The following is a 25,391-nucleotide window of genomic DNA, read 5'->3' as shown; positions in this document are numbered from 1 at the left end:
TGACGATGTCTGTGGGTGTCATTAAAGCGCAGCTTTTCGCTTATAATGTCTTATTGCTCATCGTCATAAATTAAAATAAGGAAGCATGACAGCTGAGAAATAAACCGTGGAACTCTGATCAATGTGAGAAGAGTTTACTTGCATGTGACTTGTTTAAATATTTCGGTCCAAACGATATTAATCCCTGTTTCGAAACAAAACAATCGATCTACATGTGTAAAAGCACCCTTAGTTTTTACAAATTTAAGTGGATTAAACATAAACAATTACACGTCCCAAACAACCACCTCAGGAATTGTGTTGTCTCAGAAAGGGTGTGCGTGTGCGCTGTTATTCAAATACAAAAAAAGACAATAATTACCATATTAAACATAAATTAAAATAATTTATATAACTATTTGATCATTAATAAAAACGAACTAAATGAATGAATCTTGTTCTAAATGTCTGGCAAGATTTTGTGCTGTATAACTGAATGACATTTAGTGGATGAATTTGTAAGTTATATTTCAAAAGGAAAAAAGTGTACATACATTTATTTTGTTGTTATTGCTCTTTATTTATTATTTATTTATTTGTTTATTTATTTTTTGGCAAACTATTCCTTTAAGTTGGAGAGAAAGCATTCAGTATGTTGGAATTCAAACTATTACGTTTTGTATCCTGAAGATTGCTGTATCATGTTATGTATACCACAGAACATACTGTAATAACGATGTGTTTTGGCCTTTTTTGTGCTAATACAATATGATACCAGTTACCACTTACGATACCAGTTACCAAGCACAACATTGGTTACTAGACTGAGCTGTGTTGACATAAACTAGTACCAGAAATCCAAACTCTTCACCACTGCAAAACTTGTTTTAGTGTCTCTGTTAAAATTAAATAAAAATAAACAAATCAGCACAGCAAAACATTAAAATATTAGGGACAAATACAGCAAATGCATACACTTCTTCATCTCAGATTCCCTTTGTCATCTAATTGTTCTAATAGAAAAAAGCAAATTAAGCAAAAAATAAATCAAAAAACCTGCTGTCTGCATCTTCACCAAATGCCAATGCTTGACATTTGCAATTACAGTGCAGGAACAGCAACGTGAGACAGTAATCAACTTTAAAAATACCACCGGTGATAAGATGGCACTGCTGTTTTTTTTTTCTGTTACGTATGGGTGTCCTGGCCAGACCGGACTGCTCTCTCCTGCCCTTGCTTCTCCAAATTAGGCTGTGGAGATTTACGAGCTCCAGTGGTGCCCTTCAGTAAGAGGCCTAACAATGAAATAACTCTACCTGCAACACGGCCATTTCAGCAAGTCTCTGCTTGTTCCAAATTACATTACACCACTTTTACAACCTCAATCAAAATAGGATCAGTCCACCAAAGTGTGATTGCTGTTTCAAACCACAGGGCAGCAGAGAGCAGGCTGCTTTTGTGTGGCCGATCACAACGATTGAGCTGAACGTCCAACTGCTCCCTTCAGCCAGACAACAACGGGTGGATGCAAGCTTTAAAGAGCAGCAGAGACACAATTTAAGTAAAAGGTGTTCTTAAATAAGATTAAGACAATATTGAAAGATATTTACAAAATAAAAGATACAGCTATAATTCTAAAAACTTGCACACTTTGTATACTAATATCAAAAGGTAAACAAATATATGAACATAAATATTTGTATTATTTTTTAATTATAAATATCTTAATCTTAAGCATTTTTTATAATTATATAAATTGATATAAATTAAAATTTTATAAAATATGGAAACTGGACTGACACAGTTTCAATTTACTTCTATGTCAATAGACTTCTATGTTAAGCTGCTTTGACACAATCTACACTGTAAAAAGCACTACAGAAATAAAAAATAATGGAATTGAAATATAAATTTTATAATTAGTAATTTTTATCATTATAATTATTTTATGTTTATGTAATGATAGTTTCTTATTAGTTACTAAAAATAAATAAAAAAATAAATATTATATATAAAATTTGTCATTTATTATGCACAGTAAGTATTTTTTAATTATAATATTTAATGTGTATGTCATGAAATTGTTTCTTAATAGTTATAAAAAGTATATATGAAATACAAAACTTGTCATCAACTACTGTATGTTGCTTTGTAATTTAAGAGTAAAAATTACTTCACCATTTATAATAAAATATATGTACAGCTTTTTACTAAAGATTCTAAACATTTTATTTAAAGCCTGTTGTGTCTATGAAAACAACCTTAAAATGAGAATTAAAAGTGATATATCAATTGAAATCTGTAAACAAGCCCAGATTTACTCATATTTTCAATGAATTTTGGAATTTGCTTAGGAATTTCAAAGTAAAAATGATTTCTCCATAATTTTTATCAAAAGTATTTACAGTTTTTTCTAAAATTCTAAGCATTTTATGTTTACAGCGAGTTGCGTAACAACCTTAAAATGGCAATTAAAAGTTCTATAATGTTTCATTTAAAGTCTGTAAATAAATCCAGAATAAAAACTAAATAAATAAACAACATAAAATAGAATTAGATCATTCCAAAATAAAATCCATCTAAGGTCTAAAAGTCTGTAAATAACACTAAAAAGTCTAATAAATTTGATCACTTTTGAAAGTGAAAAACACTTTGTGTGTGCAAACTACTGCACTTTTTATTCTGAGTTGCCTATAAATGTATCCCTAAATTTGTTACCACTTTAACACCATAAACGCAATCAATAGTATCTAAACACCTCATGAACCTAATTTTTTTTAATAAAATATATATATATATGTTTTTTTAATGCTAGTACTTATAGCTAAAGTCACCTATATTGTATATTGGTATATGATTGGTTACACTTGTAATACAGTTACTCAACACACACACACATACATACAAACACACAGGGTGTACAATAGGCTGGAGCTGCTCTACAATGCAGGGCCTCATGCAGGAGAAGGGCTGGTCTGACTAAAGCATCCCAGGCTCCACCTACAGTGTGCGCAGGAATGGCTGCCGGGCCGGTAGCGGTATTTTTCAGGCAGGCTGCGGGCCCGGTTCAGGCCAGCCGAGCTGAGGAGAGACTGCGAGGGCGGCGCTGGAGGGAGCAAACTTCCTTTACGATTATTAACAAGAGGAACGGCAGTCGTGGAGGAGTCCACACCAGCAGCACACGAGGAAGAGGAACAGCCACACTGCTGACCGCGTTCACTGAGCGCTTCTCAAAACTCACTCTAACCTCCTCCTTTACTGTCAAACAGTGGAAGACAAAAACAGCAACACATGAGGAAGATGATTGAAGGATGACATGCTGAAGCAGAGTGGGCATTGTAAAGAGAAAACTAAACAAAAACTGGAGTTTAAAGATACACTTGACAGGTATATAATAAATAGTTGAAGTCAGAATTATTAGCCCCCTTTTTATTTTTCCCCCCTAATTTCTGTTTAATGTAAAGATATTTTTGCAACACATTTCTAAACATAATAGTTTTAATGACTCATTTCCTAATAACTTATCTGCTATGATGACAGCAAATAATATTTGACTAGATATTTTTCTAGACATTTCTATACAGCTTAAAGTGACATTTAAAGGCTTTGTATAACATTTTAAAGTTATTGTATAACGATGGCTTGTTCTGTAGACTATCGAAAAAAAATAGCTTAAAGCGGCTAATAATTTTGGCCTTAAAACGGTGCTTAAAAAATTAAAAACTGCTTTTATTTTAGCTGAAACAAAACAAATAAGACTTTCTCCAGAACAAAAAAAGTTATCAGACATACTGTGAAAACTTTGCTCTGTCAAACTTAATTTGGGATATATATATATATATATATATATAAATATATATAAATATATATATATATATATATATATATATATATGTTTTTTTATATATATTTACTATATACATAAACTATTACTATATATATATATATATATATTATATATATATATATATATATATATATATATATATATATATATATATATATAGTTAATATAGTTACAAAATTAATTTTAAAATACTTTGTTTTGAAAGTTTAATTTAATAAATAAATGCATGTTATGTAATGAAACAAATATATAACAACTGATTTATGATCTTTTTAATGTTTAAATAACAATCGCAACTCATTTCAAAATGTTTAACTAGTACTTTTGTATTAATTGTAATACAAAATGCTCTTAGAATATATTATTGTGTATTATGATTGGTTTCATAAGGTTTAAATTTGTATTCATAATTTTTAAGAAAAAAAATTAAATTTTTCAATGTCTGAATCATACAACCATCCAACAAATTATTCAAAAACATCCAAAATATTGTTCATAGACGTCTTACAATTACATTACAATGTAAAAAATCGTAAAGTTGCTGTAAAAAAAGCCACTGTAAAAAAATTATACTTAAACCTTTACTTTCTTAAAGATATCATGCATATAAAAATTGTATAGCTTTGTATTAATGTTAGTTTTTATAGATTTTACTGTTTTATAATCATTTTCAAGATAAAAAAAAAAAAAATAGTATGTACAAATTAGAAAGTGTAGAATAGGATTTTTCTTACAATTTTTACGTATTTTACATATCCTAATAAACTTTAAAACTTCCAATGTTTTATTAAAACAGCATGAACTAATAATATCATTAATAATAACTTTTTTTTTTGGAGGTCACCCTACATGACTTTGATTTGAAGAACTCTTTTCATAAAAAAGACACAATTATTTAATATTTTAAAGCCCTTTTGATCAGAAAGTTATTGAAAACATACTGCTATTAACCATATAATCATGTTCCTAGTTATAATAAAATCCTTTTGAAAAAAAGAAGGTTGAAAAAGGCTATATTAGTCACTTAAAAGCACATGCCATTAGTGCTTATAAACTAAATATATTATGATTAAAACATTGCAGCGTTCATAATTTATCAGCGAGCTGCAAGAGAATTGCATAAATATTTAAGTATGAAAATACAAGTTGACATGATTTTCATTGTTGAGCCATTTATTTCCCCTTTCGATTACCATTTACAGACAGATCCACAAATCTGTGTGCCATAAATGCAACCGCCGCATGTCTGAATATTGACGATGACCCCTCCGTTTATTAACACTACTTAACCACTTGGCAAGCGCTTTAGGTGAAATGTTCAATATGACATTTGCTTTTCCATTGCTAATAAACATTAATTAATTAGAAGCACTTTCTTCCCTGCCTGCGCTGCGACAAGACAGAACAAAAGCATGAACATACTATTCCTGATAAAAGTCAGCATGAATCAGCTCAAGGTGCAGGTGAAGATGTGCTCACGCAAGACAATCTCTTTACATTCTGCCCCAATATACAGCCAACGACATATCTAAATAAACGTGTGAAAAACAATGTCTCAGTACAAAACATGTAAGAGTCTCAGATTATGGCGAGACACTACAGGCAAAACACTATTTTTTCGTTCATGCACGACTCAATTATGTGCTCAAGTCTAAAATAAAGATAACATTCAAAACACACTTTTTAATAATTTCAAAATGTAATTGATATTGTCTAGCTGTAAATGTACACAACACTGTGAAGTTAATTTTATTTTAATTTTATAATTTTTTTTGCTTTACTATATTTTTATCTATTTCTGTTGTTAATTTATTTTAATTTAACATGTTTAGTAATTTATTTTGGCAGCAAGGTTTAATATGGCAAACAAAAATTACATTGAAATTTATAATATTTGTTGTAAAAAAAAGTTTTGTTAAAGCTTGGGGAAAAAATCATTGTCTTTGGTTATTTGCAACATTTTCAAAATTATGTAAAAACCATTGACTCTAATATGCTCAAAAATAATATTTTTTTTTTACTGTAGGATATGTCAATATATGCAATTGGTTGTATGTAATTGGTTAATCATTTACAACCAACGACAATATATTGTCAGCTTTAATTTGAGGGTATTTACATCCAAATCAGGTGAACACTGTAGGAATTACATGTGCCTCCCACTTGTTAATGGTCCAAACTAATTGGACAGAATAATAATCATAAATCAAACCTTTACTTGACTCTAATATGCTCAAAAATAAATAAATAAATAAATAAATATATATATATATATATATATATATATATATATATATATATATATATATATAATATATATATATATATATATATACACGTATAATATAAACGTGAACATTTTGTATGTGGATTTTCTGGCTGTTCATAGCATTTTCTAAGTTATTGAGTAATAAATATAAAATCCCAAAAGCCAATAGTTTTTCCACATGTTAATGTTTATAAATAGATTCACCAAAAAGGATTCAATAACAACAACAATAATAATTATAATAATATAATAATAATCATCATCTAACCAGACTTTCAATTTTTTGTATCATTTGACAATTTATTATACAATTTTTAAAAACCCGTACTACAAAAAGTGTGCAGTTCTTTATGTAATTATTATATTGATTAAGTATGACAACTATTAGTTTTTTTTTTTTTTTACACTTTTCAACTGTAGTCTTCATTAACCTGCAAAAGGGATCACAAAACCAACAATCTGCAGTTTGGACAGATATGACGTTGTGTGTATGAGGGACGCAAAGTGTTTGAAATGGGAACTGATCAAGCTCACCCGCCTGCCACCCCAGCCATAAGACTCCAGCCCAATGCTATATACATACAAGGCAAGAGGTTAACCAATATCTGGTGTAAGTGGAAAAGCAGTTTCCGCCCGCTCCCCAAACCTTGCTCAGAGCAATAAATAGATGGTTATTTGTGCCGTCAGCTGCCGCATAGATTTAAAGGCCGCCACAGATAACTCCTAGATTCATCTGGCCCCTGTCAAACACGAGCAGCATTACACACAGAACATCCGCTCTGGCACTTTCACTGTGGATTTACAGTAATCCAGACGGCAACTGTCCCTTTATGAGATGCAAATCCTGTGACGAGCCGCAATTGTGCATTCTTACAAGGCCATTGTTAAATTATACAAAATACATCTGTGAGGAGAAAGCGTTTTTAAAACTTTATTTCGTGGCTGATCTAAATAAATGAATTTGTATAATCTAGGGTTATTGTAGTTAAAAACTAAAATCATATCTATCTATCTATGGTTATTAAATAAAATGAATTTTGTTTAATCTGGGGTTATTGTATTAAACTAAACCATATCTGTCTATCATATATATCGAAATACAAACATTTTACTTCAAGTATGTGAGCAAATATTTCTAATTTTATTTTGGTGAAACGTGGTTTACAATTGGTTAAAATTGTTTACTTGATTCCTTTAGATTAAACTAAACTAGTTGATTCCTTCGTTTAAGACTGGCCATAAATTCTAATAAAGTTTAAAAAACACTTTCCCTCACATCCCTATTCTCTATAATTTAACAAGAATGACTTGAAAAATCAAATACATTCAATCCATCTTAATTATTCAACTCATTTTCCTTAAGTGTATATTGTTTTTAGCTTATAAAAAGTACACAAATGTCTTCATGACACTAACATAACACTGGTATACATATGACCAGGGGCGGATTTGACCAATTAGCGAGGTAAAACGGGAAACCTGGGACCCCAATGAATATCTGGAAGTATAAAATATACCTATAAACTATATATAACATTGTTTTTACCACATTTTGTATGGTAAGAGTTAAAACAAATCCAATTTAACGTAATTAAATAGTATTTAATATACAATCAATTATAAATAATTATAATAATGTAATAATAATAATATTACAAAATAAAATATCCATCAGGGAGCAGTCCAACAGTCAAATTTATAAAAAAAAAAAAAAAAAATAATAATAAAAATAATAATAAAAAAAAAAAAAATAAATTATACATATATACATACACATATATATATATATATATATATATATATATATATATATATATATATATATACATACATATATATATATACATACATATATATATATATATATATATACATACATATATACATACATATATATATATACATACATATATATATATATATATATATACATACATATATATATATATATATATATATATATATATCATATATTATATATATATATATATATATATATAGATATTATATATAGATATATATATATATAATATATATAATTTCTAGTTGTAATTCATTTTGAGAAAAGTAATCATTTAAAAAGTAGAGATTGCATTAATTTAAAATGTCGAAGAGGATTGAGTGGCCCCAAAATCACTAAATCCACCCCTGATACACCAAAGATAAACAGTAACACTTTCAGATGCAAAAATACCAGAAAACAGTTGTCAATTTAACCTAAAAAACACCTGGCAAAATAAAAAGACCTAACAGCAACATTAGCTGGTGACACGTTCACCCAAAACACATCCAGCTATGAACCACTGTATTCTCGTTTTCCTGGAGTTTTAGCGCCATCTGCTGTTCGTGACGCCGCAACACACAAACATCTCCACACGCAAGTCTGCAAAACAGCATTTCGAGATCTTCAATCATCCCTCGCAAGGACACAGAGCTTTTTATGCAACATCTGGATTTCATATGGATCCTTCCATTCAGCACCTGACCTTTTCATGCACATGTTTGATGCATCTGACCAGAACCCAACGCCGAAAAACTGTCATCACGGCCCCCCTTCCTATCAATCCCGGCAATCTACAGAGAGAGCTGAGCAGGGCAGCTTTTGTGCTGTAATGCTGGTCGGAGGGGGGGTGGGGGGATCAAAAGCAAAGAGCCAAAGCAGGCAGGTTGCACGAACCAATGAAGGAATGAGGAAAACAGAGAAGTACACTTACGTGATCTGACATATCCGTTAAACTTATATTTGGCTGAGGAAAATGAGAGGATATAAAGAGAGAGAGAGAGAAAGAGAAAGAGAATGAGGGTGAGACAGACAGCAGAAAGACAGTACATCACACTTACACAAGGACAGAAAGAAAGACAAGTCAAGTTAACGGCAGTTAGGATGATGAAGATAATGATGATTAAAGAAACAACAAGAAAAAAAGAGGGATGATTGGTGGAAGAATTGGGCTTAAATGAAGCGATGAAATTCAAGCTGCCTGTTCAGCGTTTCCACAGCACGGATCCATTTTAAGAGTCAAATGTTGGATTGTGGGAGCGAGGCCCATGATGAACATACTGCACAAATCCTAACAACCTCAACAAGGATCATCGTGGCATTTGGAGTTCGGATGAGGAAGAGAGAGCGCTTTTAAGTCATAATTTTATTTGCGACACTCGGTTTGATGAAAACCAGTGAAACCAATCAAACAGATGTTAGCAATCTCGAGACTTAAGTAAATAGTAAAACAACAAATTACAGATGTTTCCCATCACGTAATTGCTTCTGTAGAAATGAAACGCTGCCGGCTGATCATTTCTGATCAGTAATTACTATCTGTCAAACGCGGATGAATGCCAAACTGAAGGCATGGCAAGATGGGAGAATAAAGAGGATTAACTGAACAAATGTGTGACAAGGAAAACAACCAAATCATTAGAGAACATGAACTAATTCTTTTGTATTGGTGAACTGTCTTTTTATGTTTATAATGTAATGTATTTTTGAGGGAAAATAATAATATAAGAATAAAATAATAAATGGCATTACAGTTATAAAATTGTAGTAGTTATACTGGTCACTCTTGGTCTCAAACTCTTAATTTGCTTATTAATAACTAGAAAGGTTGGTATTGGATAGGCTTTGCGATGTAGAATAAGTTGATTCTAATAAGTTGTAGAATATGTGCTCTGGAAGTACAACTAAACAGCAGATATCTTATTAATAGCCATTTAATAGTCCACTAGATAACAGCAAGAGATGTTATCATTATATTAATATCACAGCATATTAACACATATTTTCTCTTTGCTCTTCTTATTTATTTAGATAGATCTTGCAAACAGCTTACATTTTTTTGCCCCCCAAAATTGGAAATTTTATATTTCACCCTTATTTCCTCTCAAATGGACTTTAAGTCATATGTTGGATAGGAAACTGGAAGAAAATTCAACAACATTTTTATTTAGTTTTTCTAGAATTTTGCTCTATTAAAATGTATTTAATATTTTTATCTTACATATGCATTTGGGTGTTCTAATTTTGGACCATTATCATAACTTATTTTGTTAGATTAGCTCTAGATTTGGCTTCAGTACTGACTAATCACAAATGCACAAACATAATATTGTAAAGCTTCCTTTAGAAAATGTACATGAGAGATTTACTTGTATACGCGGAGCACTTTAGGATGCTTTTGGATTCATGCAGCTTGCTCTGTGCTACAAAGTCTCATCTTTTGTTACGAGTACTGTATCTGATGCCATAAAGGTCAGAGCGCAGGCCCAGGGCAGGGCGGTGACACAAGCGCTCAAGCAGGAGCCTCGCGCCGGTCCTGGCATATGTCGCTTGAGATCTGCAGGCACAGGAAGAGTCGGCCGACTCTCTGGCTAGCATCTGTCCTACACGGCGGAGGGGATGACCGGCCCTGCTCCTGCCTGGTGGTAAGGAACTGTCAGCTTGAGTTTCATGACACACCAGCTGAGCTGGGGAAATGAAAATGCAAACATAATTTTCATGTCAGGCTGCATAAGAGCCGACGGTGCTGAGTTCCACCCTGCAAGGAGCGGACAAGATCCATTCTATGGGCTGCGCCGCCCCGTCCCGCCCCTACCGTGCTTGTCACATCCTTGCCAACTCCAAGAACCAACCAGAGAAGGCAAGAGGAGAGAAAAAAATGTCCCAAAGACTCAAATAGGAAAAAAAGGAGCAGTGACCTCTCTCCCTCTCAGTATGCTAGGCGATTGTTGTTTATAAAACAGCCATGTCTAGGAATGCCCTGCTGGAAACTTCCTTGTAAAGCCTCATAAGTTCAAAACAGGAATTAATACCCTTTGTGATGCCGAGCACCTTGAGAGTCTTTAAAGCCTGTGTAATGAGGGGATAAGTCTCGGCAGGTGGAGCGGAGGGACTGTTATTGTCATTGTAACTTAGAGCAGAGGCAGCTAACTCGTTCAGGATATTTGCTCCCTAAAGCCTGCACTTGCAGAGATAACAAACTCTTCTTAATAGTGTGCAGTGCACCAGAGCTATAATGAGAGCTCCATTGCTCCCTACTCCTCGTCAACAACTCTCTGGGCTTTGACTGCAGCCAAAAGAGAGCAAAAGAGAGACACGGTGTCGACTTCTCATGCATCTCTTTTTCATGCAAATAATTATTTGTCTGGTTTTGGCAGAAATGTGCATTACCATCCTGAGTGATGCATGCACGAAATCAGAACAAAAAGTGCAGGAGGGCTGTTTGAGAAAGTGCCCATCAGGGAACATTACTTCTGTAAGACAGAGTGCATTTACTGCCACGTGTTTCATGCATTCAGCAAAATTACGGCATCCAGGGGAGTAGTATTTATTTCAGCAATAACTGGGCTACTATAATGTGCAGGTATAAGATCACCATATTAAGCTTAGTGCGGGGATGTGCTGATATTTATGCTTTCTAACCCATTTGGGGTACAGAAACACACAATCTGCAATTTATTGGATAGCGTCAGTAGCTACATTTCCAAGTCGTGAATTTAATTTATGCAGGGAAATATCACAAATATGATTCAAATAAGATCTCACATTTCTAAAAGTATAGAACAATATTTTGGATGAAAATTGGTGAAAAAAGTTGTAGAAACCGATGCAAAGATAGTTTTAAATAAAACATAGAAATGAATAAAAATATAGGTCTATATATATATATATATATATATATATATATATATATATATATATATATATATATATATATATATATATATATATATATATACATACATACACACATACATATATATATATATATATATATATATATATATACATACATACATACATATATATAATTATGAATTGCAAATTTGCACTTTTTTCATATTGATAAATAAATAAATAAAATGCATTTATGGAAATAATATTTAAGAAATAATTCACTTGAAAAATAATAAAATAAAACTTTACTCACACTCAAGTGGTTCCATACCTTTATGAATTTCTTGTATCAATTTATTGGTATCCATAGATAAATAAAAAATACACTATGGAAGACCTGGTACAAGTCTTAAATATTCTTCAAAAAATATTTGTGGTCAACAAAAGAAGGAAAAGGGTGAGTAAATGAAATCCTTTTATAATAAAAAAATAAAATAAATAGGGATAAATTATTAAACAGTATTCTTTATTAAAATTAATAAATCATTCTTAAGCAAACTGTCAATTAAAATAAATGCAGTAAACATTACAGCCTTTTTTTGAGGGGGCGGGGTAATGGGCAAAATACTAATATATAGATTGCTTTCACTTGATGTCATTGATGATGCGCGAGACTCAGATCGAGGGTAGGAAGTGATTCTCCTACATAGGAATCGCTATCAGATCATCGAAATATTTCTGTTTTATGTTGCTTATAATTGTTTAAATCGGACAATATAAGAAATGCCGAAGAGCTTTTCCATAAACTTTCAAAAACTTTTGCTCATAAAGAGGGGAAAGTTCAAGAAACTGTCTGAAAGCGTAAGAAAAGGCGGCATAAGCATTCATTCAATACATCCATGTGTACAAACATTTTTTTAATGCGATAATTAGTTTGACAGAACCAATGAAGATTATTTACACGCTTAGATATGTGTAGAAATGTGTTATATAAAAGTCAGATGCAACCACCACACTTATACAAAATTCAAGTCTTTACTGGCATTTCGGCAGAATAAACAACCATAACGTTAACATCTATATAGCAGCAGTGGTGAATGTTTGTTAAGGATTAAGTTCATTAACCGAACAAAAAAGAATTGCAACACTTGCGACAAACTAGACGGGTATTATTGTGGAGCACTTTTTCCCCATTCCAAAAATAAATAAGTAAATAATAATGCGTCCACGCATTTGTGTGCGTTGATCTTTTATTTCGTGATGTCTGGACTCCATCAGACTCCATCTGAATTTTGCGCGACACCAGAACAACTTTATTGAAAACAACCTATGTGGATCGACTGCAAATCAATTGCACTAGAATAGAATAGAACTAACAAAGTGACGACATGTTCAGAGAATTTAGTTAGAAAAGAAAAATCATTACTGACTGCAAAATCAAAGTCAGATGAAGAAACTCTGTGAATTCCTCATCATAGAGATGTAATGCTAGATCTGAGGCAGAACCAATGAGAGAGAGTCAAAACAAAGCCACAGCTGGCATTAGCTGTCAGTCTTAGTCAACACGCACTTAATCTAGGAAGAAAAAAAAACAGCAGCAATGAAAACCAATGAAGGCTGACACTACGTGAAGAGATCAGTAACTATGTAATGACCAGTAACTGGTTTCCAGGGATATCACCACAAACCAAAACACAAGACACAAAGTCAACCTCATCATAGTGTCTGATGCTAATCTAAAGTGATGTGGCGAACAGTCGGAAGGCAGTTGTAGAGGAAATGCGATCGCCTGAACTGACCCCTACTTTTATAGTAGGTCGCACCGCTGCCATTCCTAATTGACAGACGCTTTAGTATTTCACATCTGCTACGGCTTAATGAGAAGACCCCTGTTCAGCGCTGTCCTTTACACAACTAACTGCTTCAGTCATCTGACCTCATCCAATATCCTGAGTCACTGCCATCTCAATTGAGTTCCTGTCAGGAGATCTCTTTTTAACTTTCCCATTGAGCCTGACAGTCCCACTGTGGTATACAAGGCATTAAATAAAGCACATTGACTTTTTCTCCCCTGATTGCTGGCTAAGAGAAAATCATCGAAGAGGATCAGATCCTGTGGAAAGGGGGAGAGTTTGATGTGTTTTTTCAATTGCACCTAAACGTGGACTAAAGGAAGAGGTTTTATTTCAGCCGGTGGAAATGGTGGAGGCATTAATGGCTTGCGGTTGTAAAACATGATTGTCCAAGAATAGCACAACAGACATTGCCAGTGTATACTTACTCTTTATGAACAGAAAAGTACAGAAAAATCTCACTAAAGATCCCTTTCAATCACAATCTAGCATCTAGCATGCGAATTAAACATCGTTTTGGTAAATTACAGGCATATACAGTTTTGACTGCTTTTCACTAACTGATATCCTTCCAATTTTGATGAACAAATACAGTCAAAAAGGATCTTGACCAGTGAGATGGACATTTCAGAGACATTTGCTTGTTTTTAATAAATTATATAGCAAGACATACAGCCGGATCTCACAGGAAAATGTAACTACTGCATTCGTACAATGTCATTTGTACTAAATATTTATTATTTGTCAAACAAATTTGTGCCCGTAACCCTGCCCCTAAACATAATCGTCAATAGGGGTGTACAAATGAGATTGTACAAATTCAAACTAATTATTAGACATTAAATTATAAAGTTCCGAATTACTGTGAGATTATTTTGACACAGCCCATAATTAATGAACACATTCAAAATTCAAAGACTGAAAGATTGTGGATATCCAGTGTTTGAACCTGGGGGAAGAAAACAATTAGCCATTCATTAGCATCTTCCTTAACCGTCAAACACTGAACACATTGTAAAAAAAACATCATTAGTGTCAATGTACACATTCAGCCCATGGATGTTCGATTAAAAGCACATCATATAGGTCACATGTACATCTGCCATGTAAAAGTGTAAACACCAAAACAGTGACTGTAGAAGGTCACTGGCACCGCACAAGTGCTCCACCAACACAGCATGCGCCAACACAGTCTTACTGCACCTACTGCAGCACTAACACAGAGAAGCCACGTCACTTTAACTACCACCAACTCACCAAACAAAAAATGTACTAGTGTACCAACCAATAAGCCACAGGTACGGAAAAAATGGAGGAACGAAACAGACGTAAAACACAGCACATGAAACACTGCACAGACACACTCACAGGTCACGGACATCGAACGGCATGTGATTTGGCGATCGAACTTACAGGCACGTAAACTGGTTGAGCAATCATGAACAGAGACAGAAGAAAGTGGGAAGGCCCTCTGAAGGCTGTCCATGTTACTATGTACACTGCCTGACATGCACGAGCAGTCGCGCTCAGAGCGCCCGCAATCAAAACAACATGCCAGTTTCATTCGCTTGTAGACGGACATCTTGGCTACAGTCATGTGTTGGATGAGAGGAAAGGAAAGCAGCAGGTTAATGGCAAGGATCAAAAGAGTTTTTCAACCAGGGAAGTCTGAAGGTAACTTTTTCAAACAGGAACAAAAAGTGCAATGCCTTAGCAGGAAGCTCTGACAGGCTTGACCCGCAGATGGACCACTGTATTCCCGCTTGCTTTTTTCTTTGCTTTCGATTCTGTTTACACTGCAAAAGTAAAGTACGGTCCAAATGTGTTACTACATGCCAAATTTCACTTTGGAAACTTCCGAATGAGGGCTATCGTGGCAGGAAGCAGTCGTCTCATTGGGGTCAAGCCGTGCCCTAAGGCTGATCATGTCATAAAAGGTCAAAAGGTCAGATATGACAATATGATCAGGAGTCGGGGCAAGGTACATTCAGGCAGAGAGGAATGGGTGAAGGTGTTCAGCAGCAAAACCTCTTTGGATAACATCCTCTGTATCTAAAGGACAGGATCACGTACCTGAATCCCATCATGCAGCAGCAGGTTATCGGCATCACAACGTGCTACAGGCTCTAACGTGGGTGCTCTATTCTGTTCGTCAAACTCTGCTCACCACTGGGGGAATTGAACATGCCAAACGACAGCTCCTCCTTTTCACGATTGGAAGATCCAGTTCCATGCATTGGGCATATTTAATTCAAACATACAGTACGTGGGGAGTATATGTATGCGTGTCTGCATGTTTGGAACTCTCAAAAGAGCTTTGGTGAGAGACTATAGCAGCATTTGATTGCTGTGAATCAAACTAAAAACAGTCCCTGGTACACATTCTCCTGGTGCCACCTCGCTAAAAGACCGTAATCAAGTCTGGCACCCTCAAAAGAGCAAACAATCCACTGGGAAAAGCCTGCTTTTGACTTCCATCTGAGGTTATGAGCCTGAATTAAGAGGCCAATTTCAGTTGTATGCTGGAGAGATAATACGGTAAATGACTTGGCCTTTAGAGCCATAACCTCAGGGACTGTTATTCGTACAGAACCATGCAGAAGAGCTGAAATTAAGGAGAACAGGCATGCAGAAGGAGGCGACCGCAGTCATATCTCTTGAAACGGCAGCCCGGTCTACTATTCACGGGGCTAAAACAGATTAAGGCAATGCGAAAACATGCAGCAGCGGGGCTTCTACTTAATTTCATGCTGAAATCTGTCGCTTCAGAGTTTGAGGGTTGACATTCATCGCAGCACATAGTATGTGGTTATGTTAGTCAGTGAGACATGGAGGGCGGAAGAGACACAAGACAACATGATGATGTGAGTGACTGAACATGACTACACAGAGAGCCTAATTACTGAAGCCTCTTTAACAGAACTAGCCGATTTAGCAAGAATGCTCTCAGCATGCATCGACTTTCCTCACCCAACAACGGTCCGTAATTCAAAGCAGGCTATGTTAAGATGCTAACGTACAGCATAGGAACACATTTGTGGTGTTTGGTGAATAGGTGTGAGAACAAAACATACATTAGATACAGTTCAAACATGTGTGCTTAAAATACTAATGCAACCAATATAAAAGCTAACAACACCCTGGCTCCTTGGGGAGACCTACAATAAGAAATCCATTTGACAAGTGAGTAGACCCTACAGTGTACACTGGCTGATAGCATTCTTGCTAAATAGGTTCATGAGGACCTCAGTTTTCCCATTCTGTTCCGTTCTCATTTATAGAACTGCAGTGGCATCTAGTGGCCAATGCTGTGTACAGAAGCAAGGTCAACAACACCGTGAGCCTAATGTTGTGAGATGCAGCGATCATCAGTAAGGGCAGTGAGTAAAAAAGGGCCTGACTACTGAAAACAATTGAAATGCAAGACATTTCAATTCTTCCCGATGGTTCTTGTGTTGTGTAGAGAGGCTAGGCAAGGGCCGGAGCGGTGGAGACAAAGGGGAGGCTGTAGGCAAGAGGGAGACCAGATTGTTTTGATTGTGTTTTAGAGACGATGCTCGTTAATTCTAAGAATTCGAAGAACTTCCCACAGAACTCTTTCCACTCTCTGAAACTACAGCAGCATGCGAAATTGCATCTGACAGTGAGGGGACGGATTCAAGTCGACTCAACCTCCCCTTTGGCACTCAGAGGTCCATGACTAATGGTAGCAAAATCAATCAACTTGTTTGACTATTCATATTGTCATGACAGGTTTCGTTGAGTTTTGAGAGGATCTGAAACGAATCTCCGATTTCAGAATGCTGCTGTGAGTAAATCTTTTAGGAGGAACTGTGTTATTGGTCAAGGCCTGGCCTTATTCTTCTCTGCTTTTAGAGACTGGTTGTGTAGATGTCAGGGCAGGGACGTTTTCAGGCCGGTAAATCCTGCCGTATTACTGTTTTGGGCTGACGACAGTGGAGAGATGAGAGGCGTAGGAGGGATGCAGCAGCTAGACTGATACATGCAACATAGATATATAGATATATAGAACTATTATCAGAGTGAGACAGTTAGAGTGTACTCTGGGCCACAGGAAACCCGTTTTTACTCACAATATGTCACTACCAGTGAGAAGTTTAAATAAAGAGGCGATATTCCAAGGCAGCAAGGAAGGAAATACATCAAAAAATGTGTCAATGATGATAAAGAAGGTGAAATAAAAGAACACAAACTTCCATTAAACCTAACGTATGTGAGGCTGCTGGCCTTGTTTTGGGAAGGTTCACATCATTAAAAACATGAGTTATGCGAAAACTGAAAAATAAACAAATCTTTTAGCTCAAAGTTACACTATAAGGGTGCTTCCACACCTAGATATTTGTTTCAGAACCTGAAATATGTGAAACTCGCAATCTAGCTCGGATACGCACCAAATCAATCGGTCCAAGAGCACCTGAATGAGGTGGTCTCGGTTCGATTGAAACGAACTCTGTAGCAAATCGATTGTGGTGAGAAAGCAAAATAATCTAACGAAATAGGCTATATCAAAGTGAATTATGGTTATGTAATAGCCATATTTGTGGCAATATGAAGAGAGAATGATGAGTAGGGTGGGATGTAATTTCTACCGGTAAATGTGTTTCATATCAAATACGAAAATGAAAGCATGCTCAAATATCGGAAAAGTGCTGAGTGCTGTTAGGAAAATTGACCGAAATTACCATCTGATAAATTTCCATATTTTAGTCTTATAATATTTTGTTTTAGGCCTATTGTTTTGTTTATTTCTGCACTGACACCTAGAAAGAAAGATCAACTATGATCTGCTTCAGAAATGAGGCTCTATGAGAAAGTCTTACCTCTCTGATTTATATTTGGTAACGATGTCTGTGGGTGTCAAAATGAAAGCGTGCCTTTTCGCTTATATTGTGTTATTGCTCATGATCATAAATTAAAATAACCAAGTAATAGCTTAGCGAAATCCGTCGAACTCTGATCAATGTGAGGAGAGTTTACATGCACGTGACTTGTTTTTGGTTCATTTAGAAATTTTGCCGTGTGAAAGGGAACCACACCAAGAACAAAGTGCAACATTGTAACAATTTTAATCCCAGTTTAGGAAAAAAATTAATAAATTTTAAAAAAAATTCTATCTACAGGTGTGAAAGCACCCTTATTTAAAAGTGTAGGGGGAGTTTTGGGAAATAGATTAATACTTGTATTCAGTAAAGATATTTGCAGTGTTTGAAATAAATAATATTTTTCTATTATAAAAATATTAAGTGCAACTATCTTCAACATTGATAATAGCACAAAAATAAAGTTTGAGATATTGAAGACTGGAAAATAACTGATGGAAATAAAGGTTGGCCATTACAGAAATAAGTTACAATTTATTAACTATTTAAATAAAAAATTATTACTTGATCAAATTAACACAGCCTTGGCTTTCATAAGTGATTTCTTAAGAAAAAAAAAGGCAGTTGGTGTTCGAATGTCATATATGTATATAATTGTATAGACATAGAAACCAAACAAGGGTCTGCAGTTCAAAAGGCAGCTGTTTAAGAGTGCACACTGAAAGGTCACTGGGAATGAAGCTGAATTATTTATCTTGTGGCTAACTGGTTTGGACAAATGCTTATATAGGTCATGTAATAACAATGCATCATTCCAACATTAATGTTAATGTTTGCTCTACTTACATATTTCTTCATTCTACCTACTGTAGCAAACGGAAGCGATGTTGCTACATCAACTGTATGTATATATAAATATAATTATGAGGGTGTTTAAAAAAATCCATTTCTATCAAATTATATAAATGTCTACAGGAGCGGCTCTGACAGTGGACTACACTCTGAGCTATTAATCTCTCTTCTACTTCAGTGACTTGCTGTCAGAAAGTGTTTTCGCTGGGCTGAGGCAGTGGGACATGACAGTGGCGCGTCTGAACGGCACTTGCACAGGGCGTTCTGGGTAAACAGGGTGGATATGATTGGTAAAATGATCCTGGGCCAGGAGTGTGTTTTCAGTGTGTCTGGTTTGGATGGGCCAAGCTGCTCTTGCCTTTTGTTTTTCCACCTGACTGGTGTCATTACCTCCGCCTCTCTCCCACTGATGCCACTGTGAGCTGACAGCCTCTCTCTTCAGCCCTGCTAATCACGTCGGTCCCTCTCTACATCTGTATCTCCCTCTCTACCATTAGCATGCTGATGACTGCCTTTCCTCAAGAGTCACACTGTTCACCTTGTCATCTTTCTCCCTCCGTTTCTGTGCTTCCAATTTGGAGGTAGACTCCTTTATATGAAGTCTCTAGTTTGTTGCTATCTTTTTTTGTTCATATAGTTCTTGTCAAGAAGAAAAATTTACACTTTTTTTGTATTAGCTTTTTTTGGTTGCAAGGCAAGGCTGCAATGGATTTGGTAAATAAATGTAGTATTAGATGTATTAGATTTGAAGAAGATTAGAATTTAGCGTTAACATTTTCAGCTTACTACTGAACATTCTATCATTACAAATGTAACTGGGATAACATTGTTTATAGACCATTTTGATGGATGCAAACAAAAACAATGGTCCCAATGCATTTCCTGTTTTAATTTTTTTTTTTTTTATATAGCTTCCGAGATTCCAAAAAGAGTGACAAATTGATAAATAATGTTATGATAGTCGTTTTTACATTAAGTTATGATTGAATCGCCTCTTGTTACAGTTATGAAATAGTTTGATAACAAGCAAGAAATGTTCATGGGCCAATGATATCACCACATTGAAATGGTCTATAATATTTTCCTACTGATTTGGAATCGGTCTGTGTTACACTTCTCTGCATACCATACAGATTTAATTACTTGGATATTTTGTGATACTTTGCTCTGTTATTACAAAGTACAGTACATTACTTTTATTAAAGCATGAGGGAAGTTTTTATGTTCTGAAAGAACATTTGTTTGATGTTTCTTGCTTCCCTTGGCTGCATTTATTTGATGAAAACTTTGTAAAACCAAATAACATTATGGAATGTTAAGATTCAAAACAACAGTTTGTAACTTATTACAGTAATGGCAAAATTTTAATAATCATTATTTATATTAATATTAAATTATTTATTTATAATCATATTATGTTATTTCACTCACTGCTCAACTGTGATTGTTAATCATGTAAATCTTTACCTTCACCTCAGGCTGATTTAATGTGTCCTTTCTGAATTAAAGTGGTTGTTGTTTTAAAGCACTGGCATCTAATGTTTGAATGGGAGTTTTGTTGTGTAATTATGTGCTTTTTCCAAACTAGTGTATATTTTCTATCCTGTACTACTATGCAAAAGGCAATTTTTTTATTATTAAACAGTTTAATTATTGTACTTGATCACATTCTTTTAAAAATATATGGTATATGCTGTATTCACTCTATGTAAACCTCTGACTACAGTGCAAAAATGTGAAATGGTATTTTATTTAATGTTAATAGCTGAACAGTGACTATTAAATAGTAGTCTATCATGGCATTCATGAAGTACAAGGCTAAAAATACTAGGACGTCCTACTGTTTCTGCTGAGTTTCTGAAGCGTATACCTGATTTGCACTTTACTATCCTATAAGACTCTGGGAGAAGTGAAACTATTAGATACTAAAATATGAAAAAATAAAAACTGCAGGAAAGTGTAAGCACTTTTTTGAAGTGTAAGCACTGTAGTTATGAAAAAAGTTAATATTTTTACTAGCACTTCATCAACACAAAGAACTAAAAAGCTAAAATCTAAACTTTAAAGTTATACTAGTGCAAGTGTACTTTATACTTTTAGACTGACTTTCAAAACCCCAACAAAGTCTAAATGCTAAAGAAAAACAATATCTAACGGGCTATACAATGTAGCAGTGCCTTACAAAGTGAAAAAAAGAGGAGTTGGCGGACACTTTCTGTTCAGAATAGTCGGGTGTACTTACTTCTCTTGCAGCCACACTTTTTAATCCGTTTGGGATCTGTGATGTCATCATGACATGCTTTGCAGTAGAAAAATGCTCTGAAGAGAGACAGCAAAGAATTGAATATTCTGCTTTAAGTGTGCACTTCGCATTTCAGTTTTCAAATGTGTTTAAAAAAATAAACAAATAAATAAACATCAAACAAATGCTGATGGCCTGAGTACACTTACCTTTTCACCTCTTTGGCGTCACTGGCAATAAAGAATCCCAGCGTCCCCTCCTGCATTTTAACGTGATTTCCCGGGTTGATCAGAATACTGTTCAATCAGAAAGAGGATTATTCTCATTAACTTGAAGAAAATCAATCTTTCACATTCAACACTCTAATCAAGAGGAATGGTACACATTTTTTGGACCTTGCTGAGAAGACTGATGAGAAAACATGCATATACAGCCTCAAATTTTATACTGGAATTGTATTTTTTTATGTATAGAGCTGCAGGGAAGGGACAGGTTCAAGAAATACTGCTTAGGCCACGTGAATACATTATAATATACAACATAATGACTTTTCTTCTTTGTTTGAACAGTCAGAGTGATGAGACAGAAGAAAGAATTAAAATTGGGGTGGTGACTATTGATGTTTTGGTCAACAGGCCTTCAGAAACACAGTGTGAGGTCTACTGCCACACAACAGTGCAACTGAATTCTTTCTTTAGTGCAGTGGAAAGCAAGGGAATGAGCAGCCCACCAAGAGTTCAGGGTGAATCTCTGAATCTGCAGTAAAAGCATTACTAAGCCAATACATGCCATGCTGTTTAACTCAAAGTTGCTTTTGTGCAAACATGATATACATTTTATACAAATATATAATCTGGTATCATTACATTTGAAGTATCAGTTCATACGCTATTATTTTAAATATTGTTATTATCGAACCACATCAATGAAAGAAGAAGAAAAAAGCACAGGAGCAGAGATTGCATTACCAGAAATCAGCACCTGTCACTATGATGAAAGTTCCTGTCGTTTTCATTTTTGATTTGTCATTTTTATGGAATATTACATAAATCTAATATCTGCATGTCATGTAATCTTTTAATAATCAATTTTACATCTTTGACCTGGGAGTATTTAACCTTGAGTAGCCATTTAATACATAAAAATACCATTAGTTTAGTATTTTAATCAGGACTTGACAGCAGCTGTTTCCATCCACCTATTTTTATGCGCATTTTGGATATGCGCATCAAAAACAGTAGATAGAAATGGCAAGATTCATTCATTCATTCATTCATTCATTTTCTACCGCTTTTCAGGGGCAGAACCTTAGGAGAGAACCCCAGACTTCCCTCTCCCCACACACTTCCTCCAGCTCCTCCGGGGGGATCCCGAGGCGTTTCCAGGTCAGCCAAGAGACATAGTCCCTCCAGCGTGTCCTGGGTCTTCCTCGAGGCCTCCTCCTAGTGGGACATGCCTGGAACACCTCCCTAGGTAGGCATCCAGGAGGCATCTGAAACAGATGCCCGAGCCACCTCAGCTGACTTCTCTCGATGTGGTGGAGCAGCGGTTCTACTCCGAGCTCCTCCCGGGTGTCAGAGCTCCTCACCCTATCCATAAGGGTGCGCCCTGCCACCCTTCGAAGGAAACTCATTTCAGCCGCTTGTATCAGAGATCTTGTCCTTTCGGTCATGACCCAAAGCTCAGAAATAAGTGCGGTTCAAAAACCCCTTATGAGTGCAAGAACATCAAGGACTGTGACGTTCACCAGTATGGCGCAGCCAGGGCCCCACCCTGGAGCCAGGTCTGGGGTTGGGGCTCATATGTGAGTGCCTGGTGGCCAGGTTTTTTCCCACGGAACCCGGCCGGGTTTAGCTCGAAGAAGCGACGTGGGACTATCCTCCCGCAGGCCCACTACCTGCAGTGGGAGCCGTAAGGGGCCGGTGCATTGTGGAACAGGTGGTGGTCAAAGGTTAGGACTAGAACAACGCAATCGTCAGTGACAGAAACTGGCTCTTGGGACATGGTATGTCACGTCACTGGGAGGGAAGGAGCCTGAGCTTGTGCGGGAGGTGGAACGGTACCGACTAGAGATAGTTGGGCTCACCTCCACGCACAGCTGGGGCTCTGGAAGGTGCGCATAAAAAACATGTGCGCATAACCAAGTAGGATAAACTTTTTATTCAATAAGGGAAAAATGTGCATAACCTACGATGGAAACACTTTTACCAAACAAATTTCCGTAGGCGCATTAAAAAAGTCATGTGATTTTGTAATAAGAGACTATATGATGATAAAAACGTGTGAATGGACAAACCAGCAGGGTGAGCACATAGTAAAACATCTAAAATGTGGTTTTGGTCATTCTAAAATGCTTTAACTGTTTCAGTATTAATGTTAGTATATTATTAATGACCTCCAGAATAGTCAAGACCATCTGTGCTAGTAATTTATTAAATAAAGAAAAGATTCAAGCAGCTTCTCCTACCGTAGCAAATTCAGTTTTTACTGTTGATATTTGGCACCAGTTAATTAGGAAGTGACGATTTTGTTCTCTTTGAATTGTTGTATGGACTGCTGCTTTATTCGCACATCTTTTATGCGATATTCCAGCTTTACACATATCTTTGAATGGAAACAGTTATTGCTAATCACCAAATGCAGGTGGTTTTCAACAAATGTGTGGCCAGTAAAATAAAAAGGACTAGTAGTAACTTCTTAAAACCACTGCTACAGTGGCTGCAGGTGAACAAAAAGGCAGATTTCAAGCTCTTTAATATATTTGAAAAATTTGATTTTTTTTCAGCAGATATCACTCTATTCTTCTGACACATATTATTTCACAAATCACAATTTGCTTATTTGGTGCAACAGAATCATCTCCAATTTTTCAATTTTTTTTAATAAAACAGTAAAGCATTTTTTCCAGGTTTCTTTGCTAAATCGTAAATTCACGTAAACAGCAATTACCAAATTTTGTAGCCAAAGTCTTTTGTACTTTGGATTAATTCATGTGTCATTGTTGAATGTATTTTTAATGAACAAAAGAAAGAAAGAAAGAAAGAAAGAAAGAAAGAAAGAAAGAAAGAAAGAAAGAAAGAAAGAAAGAAAGAAAGAAAGAAAGAAAGAAAAGATGTCAAATTTAAAAAGACTTTCAAAGTTCTAATGTCAAAACATTAGACAGGACATTTTGGTTAATGCAACCTCTGCTCTGAGGTTTGGCTCCTAGCGCTTGTTCAATTCCAGCCTATTGTGAAGAAATACCAGTCACTGTCAAACCTAAGCCTGCGCTGTCAATGTCTCTGTGTGTCTTCCCTTGGTGGGTGAGGAATTTTGGATGTTTATGAATCCAATATCAGCTTCTGACAGATATTTGGGAGAGTCTGGTTTGTACCAGTACAGGTTCAACAGTGTAGACAGAGCCACTACTGAACCGCGGTATCATTCCCCATTAATTAGACAGAGACGGGACGAGACAACACCGCCATCAATGGTTGCCAGCTGTTAGGAATTATCAATGAATTTAGTGGTGGCTGCAACATTTGACAAATGCCCAGCATGACTACAGTGCCAAGCCCAGAAAGCCCAGACGAAAGGGAAAAAGTATGTAAAAGTTCCTACTATTGCATAAATTCAATAAATCGGCGGCCAGTATGACTGATATCCATATACTTATTTACTGTTTGATATCCGTAGTCTATCAAAACCCTTTCCTCTGGGCTTGTCAAACAGCCACCTTATCAGAAATGAAGGCCGAAAGAGGGGGATTTAATCCATCATAAAGCGGAAGATGGCTGGTCAGTTAATGAAAAATGTCAGAAAGCGCTCTGTCTTGCTTGAAATCACTGTGCTGGGTTATTTATCATTTAGCTTTACATCTGATTAAATAGCCCCCTTAGCGAGAAGCAGCAC

The 25,391-nt window shown here is 35.4% G+C and overlaps 1 protein-coding gene across 1 annotated transcript in view; it reads right to left on the bottom strand.

The window, feature by feature from the left end:
• Positions 1-25,391, bottom strand: part of kcnma1a (potassium large conductance calcium-activated channel, subfamily M, alpha member 1a) — a 379,548-nt gene that overhangs the window by 53,264 nt on the left and 300,893 nt on the right. The window contains 4 exon segments of the mRNA XM_056471109.1: positions 2,984-3,182; positions 3,185-3,237; positions 21,501-21,577; positions 21,710-21,796. Coding sequence (XP_056327084.1) covers positions 2,984-3,182; positions 3,185-3,237; positions 21,501-21,577; positions 21,710-21,796 — 416 coding nt within the window.

This window comes from Danio aesculapii, chromosome 13, assembly GCF_903798145.1.
Source record: "Danio aesculapii chromosome 13, fDanAes4.1, whole genome shotgun sequence".
NCBI classification, from domain to species: domain Eukaryota; kingdom Metazoa; phylum Chordata; class Actinopteri; order Cypriniformes; family Danionidae; genus Danio; species Danio aesculapii.
This window is presented reverse-complemented; position numbering and strand designations above follow the sequence as displayed.